The sequence below is a fragment of the Coturnix japonica genome, chromosome 7 (assembly GCF_054131305.1).
Source record: "Coturnix japonica strain WE chromosome 7, WE-NBRP24, whole genome shotgun sequence".
NCBI classification, from domain to species: domain Eukaryota; kingdom Metazoa; phylum Chordata; class Aves; order Galliformes; family Phasianidae; genus Coturnix; species Coturnix japonica.
In genome coordinates this window covers 26,940,831-26,953,529 of record NC_140669.1, presented here as the reverse complement: position 1 = coordinate 26,953,529, position 12,699 = coordinate 26,940,831, and the positions used below count along the sequence as shown (strand labels likewise).

At 40.8% G+C, this 12,699-nt stretch overlaps 1 protein-coding gene across 29 annotated transcripts in view; it reads right to left on the bottom strand.

The window, feature by feature from the left end:
* KANSL1L (KAT8 regulatory NSL complex subunit 1 like) overlaps nucleotides 1-12,699 on the bottom strand; it is a 56,803-nt gene that overhangs the window by 14,653 nt on the left and 29,451 nt on the right. For 28 of the 29 annotated variants that reach the window (XR_001556358.3, XR_001556360.3, XR_001556362.3 and 25 more), the window contains 2 exons: nucleotides 11,880-12,081; nucleotides 1,552-1,714 (listed from right to left, as the gene is read on the bottom strand). Coding sequence is in view for 18 of the 29 variants with exons in the window: in XM_015867946.3 (XP_015723432.2) it covers nucleotides 1,552-1,714; nucleotides 11,880-12,081 (365 nt within the window). In the remaining 11 variants the exon portion in view is untranslated. Of the gene's footprint in view, nucleotides 1-1,551; nucleotides 1,715-8,683; nucleotides 8,963-11,879; nucleotides 12,082-12,699 lie in introns of those variants that run through there. The other variant, XM_085553523.1, reaches the window with a different exon arrangement.

The window sequence follows — 12,699 nt, the reverse complement described above, 5'->3', positions numbered from 1 at the left end:
CAAATGATTCCCCTTTGAAATTAAGAAATAAAAATAAAAACATAGGTACAAGGACATCTGAATCTCGTATTGAATCCCTCATCACACACTGAAAAATCTAATCCTCAGAGCTGCAGAATATGACAATACCAATAATATGTTCTAACAAACAGAGGAAATTAAAAAGAAGGCCTTCTGTTGACAAACTCTTTTTATTCAGAAGAAAGTGATAAAAGATGTAGGGATACCACGAGTTGTATTTTAAGAGAAGTTATCCCTCTGGGAAGAGTTAACTAAGGAAGCTGCAAAGGAGACATGAAAGTGAATCACACTACTGGATCCAAGTGGAAAATTTCTAGCATACACTCACAATAATTACTTGATATAAATGGCAGATAATTAACAGTCCTCCTGACGAGGAAAAGACAGCAAAGTGCACAGAGCACAGTCCAGAGCAGGAATCTATGCTCCCTCTAAAGCAAGGAGTGTGTCCAAGCAGCACACAGTAGTCCAGCACTCTTATCCTGTCTTATCTATTACTAGCAAGGCTAAGGTTCCTGGAAAGAGGATAAATATTCCTCAAAAAGAAAGATGTCCTCGGTATCAGAATAACATTTTTCTTCTTTCATTCTGGCAAAGTGACCTACAGTATCCACAAGGCAATCAATAGCCTTTCAGTTTCTCTTATTTTCATGATGATTAGAGTTGGTTTTCTTTTCTGATGGATTTCCATCATTCTTGTCAAACTTCCTAGTTTCCCCTAAGACTAAGCCAAGAATGAAGGCAAGGGGCACAGCCCATTTAGAGATCCCTGAACAGGTATCTAAAGAAACACTGACAAAAGCCACCCAAAACATGCGCTGTGGTCAGCAGCCCTTGCTCAGAAGCTGAAGCAAAGAAACAACTTCATTAGTTACACAAACTGGCACCGAGCGACCCAGGAACAGTGCAGGGACAGCTCTCCACTGTAGGGATTATTTTGTGGCAAAGAAGCCCTCATTACAGCAGGATTCTTGTACTGCTCAGCAAAAAGGAGGTTTTGTCTAAACTGCAAAACAACAAAAAAATCACCTACGAAAGAAATTGAATACTATGAATCCCTTCTGCAAACAACAGCACTGGATGTGGTAACCTGGAAGTGCAAGCTGCACTTTCAGAGCAAGGAAGAGACAGAGACAACATCTGCATTATTGGTTAAAAAGATTTAAAGAATGAGATGTCAGAAATCATTAATATCAGCAACCACCAAAAAGGCTGGTTATCACTAAAATAATCACAAAACCTAAAGAAACTTTCTGAGCTGAGTGCAAAGGGCCTGAGCACAAATTTTTCCTAGACCACACTTTCTTAGCTGCAATTGCTTTATTGCTATGGGAAATTCAGGTGTGTTTTTCATTATCAGCATGAAACTACGATTTTCCTTCAGCCTAAACACATGGTCTGCCAGTAGGAAGTTTTCTGTAAGAACGATGTCCTATAAAAAATTCAGTCTGTGGGAAAGTTAGTCCATAAACTGCACAGCTCTCATAAGCACACAACCCTCTGTGGAGGCATGGAGTTTGGGTTACTTACCTGAAGGGAATGATAGGACTGGATGGAAGGAAGAGTCCAGCTCTTGCACATAGTCCAGCATTTTAGATTCTGAACTGTACTCGCTGCTGCTCAATGCTGAGGCTGGCATCGCACATGGTAACTGAGTTCTGTACAGATAGGAGGTATCTCTAAATGATGAAGTCTGCATGGAAACAAAGCAGCAAAGGTTAACTTCTCTTTTACTCGCTTAACTTCCCTCCAGCTGGATCAGAGGAACACAAAACCTCAGAGTCACTCTTTGACATGTGAATGGAAAAAGTACTCGCACAAATGTCAGGTAATCTACATATGACTAACTCTACTGTGGCGCACAATACAAAGAATATAAAAATACTCTTTTTATTAGAGGCCAGGAACAAGCTGTCAGAGTTTGCAGAGCAAAATGTAATTGCTTCCAGTTATTATTCCCATATAATAATCCTATGGTCAAAAAGTTACTTCTCCAGACAATTTGAGCTCATATCTTTTACAGCAAGACAATACTAAATATTTTGTGCATACTATTTACACAAAGGAAGAGGGCAAAGTCCTTACTTTGTTATAACATAAATGAAGGAAGATACAGAACAATAAATGCAGGAGATGGATGCACTGACTGACTAATGGGTAATAAGTGAATTACTACAAAGAGGAGAACTGTGAATTAAGATTAATGTAGCTCATTATTTACAAGCCTTGTTGAGGCACAGAAAGTAAAATGATGGACTGCACAGAACTGGTAGGTACAGTAGCAAGACAGCATGGCAGAACACAAGAGGAAAGGTCAAAGCAGCAGCATGCAGGCAAAATGCTGAGCTCTTAAAGACAGAAGGATAGAGTGGAACATGGTACTACTAAGCAGTAGTCAAAACAAGCCCATGCTTCAGAATAAGCCACTGCAGGAAAAGAGTGTTGCTGATGCCACTTTCAGCCTTACTAGGTACAGTGAGTAGCAGCCCCAAGAGCACTGATATTTTTAAGGTCATCCATTGCTGTTGTGCACACACAAAAAGGGGTTTGTTGCTTTGCCAAATACTGCAGAATCCTAAAATGAGCAGAGAGGAAACAGGAACACTGCGGTATCAGCTTCTCAGTCTAATGCAAGGAGCCACAACTATTGTCTCCTGGAAAAGAATTTCAACTTAACAGACTGTAAGCATGAACGTCACAGCGGTCTTCTTGATTTTCTTAAGACTTTTATGGGAGGAGAGGAAACCAGCCAACAGCTGCATCACAGGGAAGATGATCAAACAAACTTTACTTGTATTTTTAGTCGTCCTGCTTCCTGAATCCAAGGCATCTCTTTAGCTGCTTCCTCCTGCCTGAGAGACCCCAGGCTGTATTCTAGCAGTGTCACTCATCTGCTAGTGATGCAGTGCTTACATCCACCACACTCTCTCTCTCTAATTACTGTAATCTGTACTTCTGTGATGTGGCATCAGTATTTGCAACCCACGCTAATCAGAAAATATTAAATTGTTCACCTTTGTACTGCAGGATATATTAAAATCATATGAGCTGCATGTTGTGACAGTGGGGCAGAAGAGACCCTGTGGTTGCGTGGAGTGCCTGCTGTGTTTCACATCTTCATCATAAGAAAACATTAACGGTCCCTATGCCACCCTGACCTCTGTAGATGGGTTTATGTGGAACGTTTCAACTTTAATTGGAAATAATTCTTTTCTAGCCCGGGACTCCTTCCAATCAGTGTTGTGTTATTTCCCATGTCAGACTTATGGGATACTTCTTCTGTTGAACTTCAAACATCCATGAAGTGCTGGCAGGACAGGGACACGTTTGGAAATACTAGAGGGGTAAGCGCTAAAGCGAGCTGAATGTTTTCCATTATACGGACCATTAAAGTAAAGCCTAAAGAGCTTTTACCTTCATGCAGTTTCTAACTTTTGCTTTTCAAAACTGCGCTAAAACCCATTTTCACCAGATATTGTTATTCTGGAATGAATGGGTTTCCTGAATGTCCGCTACTTGAAGCTGCTGCTGCACTCACTCTGCTTGAGTTTTTCTTCTGGAAATGAACCCACAGTACAGTTAATGCAGTTGGTTTTAAAAGAAATCCCCCAACACCAATCAGTAAAATTCCCTAGAAAATATATGAGAAAGAGCAACACATTGACACCCAGTCCTTTAGTCCTGACTGACTTTTTCTTGCTTGAATTCACTTCATTTGCAAACACATTTAGAATATAGCTTAAAGCTAAGCCTGCTGAAAAACATGCATAAAACGGTCAAATAACTTCCACAATCACAACCTATTTTCAAACAGTAATAAAAACAAATTGCCAACGTTGGTAAATGCTGCATTCTTTTCCTCATCTCGTCTGTGGTGGGAGCTACAAACCTTCCGCCTGGATTTGTGCATTATTCCTTTGAATGCTCTGGCACCGACACCTCAATAATTCAATCTTTCATTAAGTCACTTCATAATTCAAAAGAACATAAGGACTTAAACAGAAACGAGAGTAGTTTTATTTAAATCCCTCTGAAGTTAGTAGAAAAAAAAACCAAACAAATCTAAAAACAAGCCTGGCAGTGTCTGTGTCCCCAGTTACCAGATCTGGTTTAAATTTCTGTTGCAGTAGTTTTCCACTGGAAAACGCTGAATGAGTGAAATGATGATGTTTGTCAGGAATGTTGATTTAATCAGCTCTTGAAGAAAATAAATCCGAAGCCCTTCGTTCTGCAGTGAGAGCATGCTGCTCATAGAAAGTGCTTCAACCTTAGAGGAAAAAAAAACATGAACTCTGCTGGGGAACTGACCTCTCCCTCATTTCCAGTTCCATGTTGAACAGAGGCTACAACTCAACGTACTGTTGACAGCAGCACAGCAAAAAACAAATCCAGGAAGGCGGCGGCTCACCAACTATAAAAAGCCAACTGAACAAAACCACCCCATAGATAACAGCACCCCAACACAGCAACAAAACGTGGTTTTAAGGAAAACCCGGGCATACAGCTTTCCAAAGAGAGGCCTCTGTGGCATGCCTGGCTACAATGCCAACATTTCAGAAGGCAAAAAAAGATATTACTGAACTCTTATCATTTCTTCCCCTGCTATCCTATACCTTACACACCTAAGGAACCATTTTTCTTCACTGCTGAAATACAAAACCTCATGCTTCCTGAGCTGAAGTAGATATGAAGAATAACATTACATTAGGTTAATTCCATTATGGAGAAGAAAATACACTGTACTTAAGAGGAAATCAGAAGTGTGTGGCCTTTAAATATTAAACTAAAATAGCAGCTCTTTTAAACTTCATGAACATACAGTGTCACCAAGAGAATCTGATTTTTAAAGAGCATTATGAATTTTAATCTTCTTGTTTTTTGTTGTTTTTTTAATTAGTACTATCTTACTGGCTTGCAGAAAATACAGTGAGCCATTTATTTTGATATCCAAAACAATTTTTGCACTTGCTTGTGATAAACAGATTCATTAGACAAAATATGATGGGTATGTGCCAGTGCTGCAGAGGGTTCAGAAAGCTGGGCAGTACCAGCCAACCACCTTTCTGCAGAGAGAAAAAGGTCTGCATCCACAAAGCGTGCCATAATTGAAGAGAAAACCGTTCTGTGCTCCTAGTTAAGACTCGTGAAGTGAATACTCACTTCATGGTTTCAGCTACTCATTGCTGAAACTCCAACCATTTTTGGAAACAAGCCGAAGTGTAACAGTACAACAGAGAGCCACAGTTCAATTACACCAATGGGTATGAATCCAGCAAGTTAATTAAGTCAGCTCAAATACACTCTGCTGAATATCTGTCACGTCTGCTTCTGATTACTCTTATAAGCCTGAAAAAGGAAAGGAAAAAGGATATATTCTCCCTACACACACAGACTCAAAACTTTCCAGCAACGTCAAAGAGGAGCCATCTTTGTCAATATTAAATGCTGTTCTTCAGTAAATGAATAGCCAGCTACATTGCAGAGGCTTACCTGCGGGACACGAGAGAACCTCTGTGTGGATGGCTAATATCTTAGAACACACCGTAGTGCAGGGAGAAGACAGGAAAAGCATTTCAGACACCCCTTCATGGTGCCTAACAGGCAGTGTCAAAGATGCGTACTGCCTTAGAGAACCTCCCTACCAGATAAAGCTCCTCGAGAGGACCTTTCCCACATGCTTGCCTGCAATCCACACGTAGGTCAGGAGCAGCACAGAAAGTTGCCCCAGGATGTGAACACATCAGCCTGCCTGTGGTCCCTCTGAAGCTGATAATAAGGATACAGCAGCACATCCTGTGGCAGAAGTTTGTTCTTCCAGGAAGAGAACTGAAGGAAACTGACTTTCATAAAAGACAAAGCACAAACTACTATGCATCCAGCTTGTCTCAAATTAGGATTCTGATCAGTGTCATAAAGGGATCGGTATCTTCCCCATTCCTGTAGACCACCCACCTCTCAGAAGTATAAATTAGCTTGGTTCTTTCAACCCTGTTGTAAGCCAATGGGAGATGGACTTTCACGTGCTCTGTGGGAAAGGTATGCTGTCCTAAAGATCCTGAAACAAAGAGCTTTTGTTGAAGAAACAAATCAATTGAAAAAATCAAGGTCAGTGATTAATTTTTGACCAATTAAATAAACCCAAAGAAGGAAAAGACTTTTTAACCCTGAGGATATGTTTTGTAAAAATGCTGTCTAGACATCAGGAGTAGACGTGATCAGTAAAACACTACAGAAATACCATAACAAGCTAAAACTGCACAACTGTTAAAAGCACACTTCACTGTGGAAAAGAGAACTTTCAGACCGCCTGGCTTAACATAAACCTGACAGAGACAGATTATGTTTTACTGGCAATAGCTCAAGCAGTTCCCTCTTCCTTCCTCCCCAGCAGACAACAGTCTTGTCACACATTCAGAATAGTTGAATGCACAGGAATGCTACTTTTTCTCCAGGCAATTATTGGTTTGGGTTTCTTTTTCTCATTTTACTTTTATACATATATATACACACACACACTTTCATATATATAAATATGTATATAGATAGATATACATGGCATATGTGTATGTTTATATGAAAGTATGTATGCTATAATTACTATAGTACTATATTTACATGTATATTTACTTTGTGTATATATATATATAAATATATAAAAACTTCCAGAGTTAGACAGTGATTTTATCAAATAGCAATTTCATTTACAAGCTTGGTAAGCCATAACCAAGGAATTGTACCCCCACACCAGAAAGCTGACGTCCCCTCAGAGGTATACCACTTTCACTAAACCAGGGTACATCCCCTTTTTGAAACCTCTTTGCAAGAGACTTGGCACCACAACAACATTCCTTGTATTCACAGCCTTTGAGAAGCCAGCAATGCCAGTGAGCTATGCAGAGGCAGGTGGCAGAGCCAATATCTAGGGATACCAATGAGAGGAATGACAACCAGTGGACTCCTTTCATTGCAACTAAGGAGAAATGGCCACAAACTTTCTAGCTGGCTAGTGAATAAAATGCTTGATAGTTACTATTCTACACAGAATTTCTCAGCAGCCGCTTGTTTCATTTGGTTCTGTCTGTCTGTGTACAAACCAAGTGAGCTAGAGAAACCAGCAATTGCCACTTCGCTTCTATCTGTAGAAGATAACAGCTTGGATTTTGGGTGGTCCTGTGCAGAGCCAGGAGTTCAACTCTATCCTTGTGGGTCCCTTCTAACTCAGGATATTCTAAGATAAAAGGCACACACAATTCACCTGCAAATAACACGGCACAACAACATGGGACAATCTGGCAGAGGAAATGGAAGTGTGTTGCTACAATGCTTGCCTCGGTTCCTGGCTTTCAGAGTGTTGGCAACTCTGCAAAATTACATTCCAGTTTTCTTTATGCGTGACTCAGTCCGCACAACCACCATCTTCCTCCAGCAGGTTGGGATATAGAATAGAAATTTTCAGCTTAAAAAGAAACAACGCAGTGCTCCAGAACCCTGCAAAGAACTGGAGAGGACCAAATGTTAGAGCACTTAGATCTCACTCCTCTTTTGCCTCTTACCTTTAGTTATTACTCTGTAATGTTTTAATGGGTTAAGCTGCTACCTAGTCCCAGTGACATCTCTTGGTAAAGCAACTCTCAACCAAACTAAGTGAAACTAATGCCATTAGCTAGGATGTGAGAAACAAAATGTCCTGGCAAAACACAATCCTTGTTATGAAAGAAACCCTGCAATGAACAACACAGATTAAATACATTCTAGTAAACAGCACGGCACATCAGCTAAGCAGAGACCTCTCTGAGACTGTCTGAGTAGCAATAAAGCTTATTGGCTGCTTTTAAATAAGCTTACCAGAAATTCTGAGATCTCTAAGATATATTTAAATCCTTCACGTTTGGGCAAAAATAACAAAGCCAGAGGCAGAGATATTCCAGGTCCTCACTGCAGGAAGGATATCTGCAGGTGCACTCAGGTATTTGACACTGGAGAATCCACAGTGGGTGTGGGTAGAAAAGAAATTCTAAAAGCAACAACCACTGGGAAAAGATTCAACAGCAGCTCAATGCTTCACATGAAGCAATCTCAGGATTGCAGCCCCCATCCACAAGCACGCATCCTCCTCCTCCAACATGGCTGCAGTTTATTCCTCTGTGTTACCCCATACAAATGTTTGTAACATTCATTCAGAACTCTTGCTGCAGAGATGTGTCACTACAATCACACTGTCCACTCTGAAATAAACTGCATCCCAGTTTTTACTGCGCGCATGGATTATTTTGAGTGGCTTGTGCACTGACTCACAATCAAGAAATGGCCTACATTCTTACTAAGATATTTAGATCATGAAAGAAGACAGATACAAAACAGATAGCACTGCCAGAAGATGACTCACGGATCATCTTGTTCACTCATTCTGAATTAGTGGACAAGCGGATTTGTCCCCAAAGGATGTCTCATGTTCCTGAGGATACTGGATGGTGGCAGATAAGCCAAACAGCCCACATCCTGTTTTATTTATCCCCACTGCAGTCCAGCTATCATGTTGATCTGGAAGATCTTCTCGAGTTGCAGACAATTTCAAGGATTCATCTCCTTTTGCACTGGTAATTACGTAAGCTCTGTGCTTTCTTTTAGATACTCTTCTGCGTAAGCATGATCTCAAATACAGGAGTAGGGGAAGGAGTTTTCTTCTGAGATGAAACATAGCAAAGCAGAGGACAGTACGGGGCATCTCTCAACAGGCACTGGGCAGATACTACGTCACTAAATACACAAACTGTTGACAGCACTGTAAATGTATGCGGCACAGCAGTAGATAGAGAAAAAATGTGGCTCTCTTCCCAGTGACCTTATGAACCAACAGACGGGATAGCAGTTCAACTTCATACTTCCCTTTCCTAACATGCGTGTTGGGTGCTGCAGGGGAGAATGAACTTCCCAAAAGAATCTAAAGAGATGTGAAGGACAACACTGTGAATGCCATTGGATAAACAAGGAGAATACAGTCAGTCATCTGTTCTGACAAAAACAAATTCCTCAAAGTTAAGCCAACATTTCTTACATCTCCTCAACATGGACAGCCTGCATTTTGCTCTGACTTCTCTAGCCAGAATTCTTTAGTTCTCATTCACTTGGGTCCCTCAGCAGAGCAGCACTGCCCACCAGCACAGCCTGGCACTCAGTAGCGCTGAGGCTGGCTGAGGAGATGCAATGCTCAGAAGATTGCACCTTTTCAGACACAGGCAAGCTGGTCTCTGTTAACTGCACAGCTGCTGCAGGGACAAGGCAGCAAGTCTTCCTTAGCTCCAGCCTGCTATCAAGCTAATGTCCTTAAAGAAATGGGAGTCTGCAGACACCATGGTACCACAAGCCATATAAATACCTAAAACCTGAGAAAATATGGGAGAACAACTTGCCAGAGGCAGCACAGTAACACTGTATTAAAAATCCAGATCTTTTCCATGTTGCTAAGGAATAACTCAGTTTTCTAGGAAAGGCAGAGGAAATTTGTTGGATTACTATTTGGGATATAAATGCATTTTGAAAGGAAATCAATCCCAGCGGCTGTTTCCAAATTGCAGCCTTACCCCCTGTCTAATCTACAGCTCAATCCAGGTTGATACCCAGCATTCTTGCATTTCAAGCTGAACAATCTCATCAACAGCTGGGTAACCAAGTGTAGCAAATGCAGCACTAAGAAAGTGACAGAGCCTGTCAGAATGAAATTTCTTCAATGAAACAATACTCTTTCGATGGCTCCTAATTGAAAGACCTGATAGCTACTTAGGTTTGATTGTCAGAACATGCTGAAAACGTCCAATCCAATTTTATCACTCGTTTCCCCAGCAGGATCACTGTTATTCTGTTTTCACCCAACATCGTATGTGCCTTTGTTAACTGCTTTACCTTAATTTTGAACATTTTAATTGAGTTTGGCACTTGCATGAAGTCTGAAACTGACAGCTTGATTGCTGCCACCACCTATTTTCTTCAGGAACGTGAGTAGACTCTCTCTGTAGCACGACATAGTTCTCCACACAGCCTTTTGGTAAACTCCGCATGTAGAAAGCGAAGTATAACCACATACTCTGCCGAGCCACAATAAGCAAAAATTGTACAACACGTACAGTCAGCCATGACAAGCTGGCAATGATTTTACAAACACTTAGAGGCAGGCTTCTGATTGTAAAGCTGAAGAAGGTGCATTTGAACCGCAGTCTTAGTGCACACATTTCCAGTATCTATCGACAGCACCCAAGCTGCCTGGCCACCAGACACCCTGAAGATGCTGAGATTCAGAGTCAATAAGCAGATCACCAGGCAAGAGCTGCAAACTAACTGATCTCTCCTTCTATCTATGAGGTCCATTACTAAAGCTCATCAGCTGTAAAACTGAGCCTGAGGTATTTGGAAAGCAGCCTAGAGATTCCAAACCAATTAGGTTTTGGATCCCATCACTGCAGAAAGAATATTAAAACTTCAGATATGTCCTGAATTCCAGAAGTTTAGACTGAAATTGTTTTAACATGGCATCAAAATTGGCTTCCATTTAACTATTGCTAAAGGCTCCTCTGTAAAGATGGGAATGCTCATTTTGTTGGAGGGAGAGTGAAAGTGGTCACTGTTAAGTAGAAAGCTGCACTTCTGTTCCTTAAACTCTGTGAGGCCTCTCTGATAAAGCATTTCCTACAGGAGTTTTTACTGCCAAAGACAGAGATGTCTTTGGACATCTCTGCATCTTCAGTACAGAGACACTGGAGGTGGCTTAATATATGGAAACCCAGCACCAGAAATGTACAAATCACAGAGCACGCACAGAATTACTACAGCTCCAACATCTGAAGCCTTCAACGATTACTTAAATACAAGTCCCTTCTGATTATGGTCTGTAAAATAATGATGATCCAGAGCAGCTCAGCCCTACAGCAGGCTGAAGATGAAGGTGTAACTCTGCTTTGTATTCCCACCACTGGGCTGCAGATATGACTTTTCTGTTCACAAGCTTCTGCTGCAGAAGGTGCTGAATCAGCATGCTCAGATAACATCCTTGCAGGGGAACTTCTTCCCCAGACCACTAGTACATTTAGTATTTTCTAAGAAGTTAGCAGAGAAGACACAGAAACTGCTGTAATTGTAGCACTGCTTCTAAAAGACCAAGTATGAAGAAATTAAAATCACTTTGGATTCACATTGCTTTAAAGAATTCATACTGTCTCTGCTCCCAAATGGCTGCTTTAAGCATTACAGCTAAACAAATTCATTATATGCTACTAACAGCAGTATGCTATTAATAACAGATGTGAACAGATATACCTTGTCTTGCATAACAGTGTTTTATCCCTCATTTTAAAATATGAATTCCTTCGTAATGCAGAAAGTTCTTAAGAGTTTTAAAGCATTCGTGAAACACCATGGAAGAAGTAATGTATCTAATCGGGAACAGCATAAAAAGGAAACAAGATTAAGATATTGCAACTTAATTTCCTAGAAAATAATGAGCCACCAGCTGTGTAAACTTTCCTGTAGTTAAAGCAAATATTCTGATAACAAGCAGGCAGCTGATTTACACCGAAGTCTGTTTCCTCAGCAGTCAAGCCTCCCAAAGAAAATGCTGCGTTGTCTTCTGACTAGATTTTAAAGACAGCCAGGCAACAAGTTCATTTGAAAAGCAGGATTCTGAGCAAACTTTGATTTTTATGTTCAACTCATCAACTCTGAGCTCCTGCTGGCACACCTCTATGCTCCCTAAGAGTAACACATAAACAACACATGCACCATTCTTCTGACACACTGGAAAGACACATGCAGACTCCAGCAGCTGGACTCTGCTCTTGTATCCTGAAGAGAGAGAGGCAAAGACCTACCTGCTGATTCCAGTCAGAGGCACCATGCATTCTGTAGAGTTTTCTCTTCTGGAAACTGTGAAGTGGCCTTGTTCGGGCAGATGTGCTGACATTAGTCACAGAGAAAGATCTTAGTCTTGTCCTGTCTCTTCTTCTTTTCTTGATGTGCTGATGATCAAGCAACCAGTTGCTCGAAGACGATACTTCCCTGTTGTCTGAAGCCCTGCAGTTTCATAATTAATGAGAGAATAAATACAAAAGGTTAAATATGCTCCATGTGCACCAGCCAAGATTTCCAACTCTGATTAGCATTAGCCATCTAATTCTAAGAGAATGTTATACACACTGAAGTATTTCAGGATACTGCTTCAGGAAAACATCCATGTGTTTTGTTTGCTCTTTGATTAAGTCTGTGGTCTATCACAAAAAGAAATGCATCATTTTTGCTAACTTTTCTAACAGTTCTTGTTCTTTTCCAAATTCAAGAGCTCTCCCCAGTGCTTTTAATACCTACGAACTCCAAGTTACAACTATTATTTCTCTACAAACCTACACTCCACACAAAGCAACAGTTGTGCTACTACACGGAGATGCAGAATCTTGCCTACACACTTTAAGATTGTCTTATTTTTTGTTTGTGAACTGAAACTTTAGTAAACCTTTACAAACTACTGCTGACTCCTTGTAGGGCTGCAAACCACTGCAAAATATCTGTATCAAAATCAGGAATTCTTCTCCTTCAGTTTAAGCAATACAGTGCCATCAAATGCACTTCATCTTCCCTGGTATCCCAATCTTATTTTGTCTCTGTAGCAACATCTGCCTGCAGAGATGAAGGTGT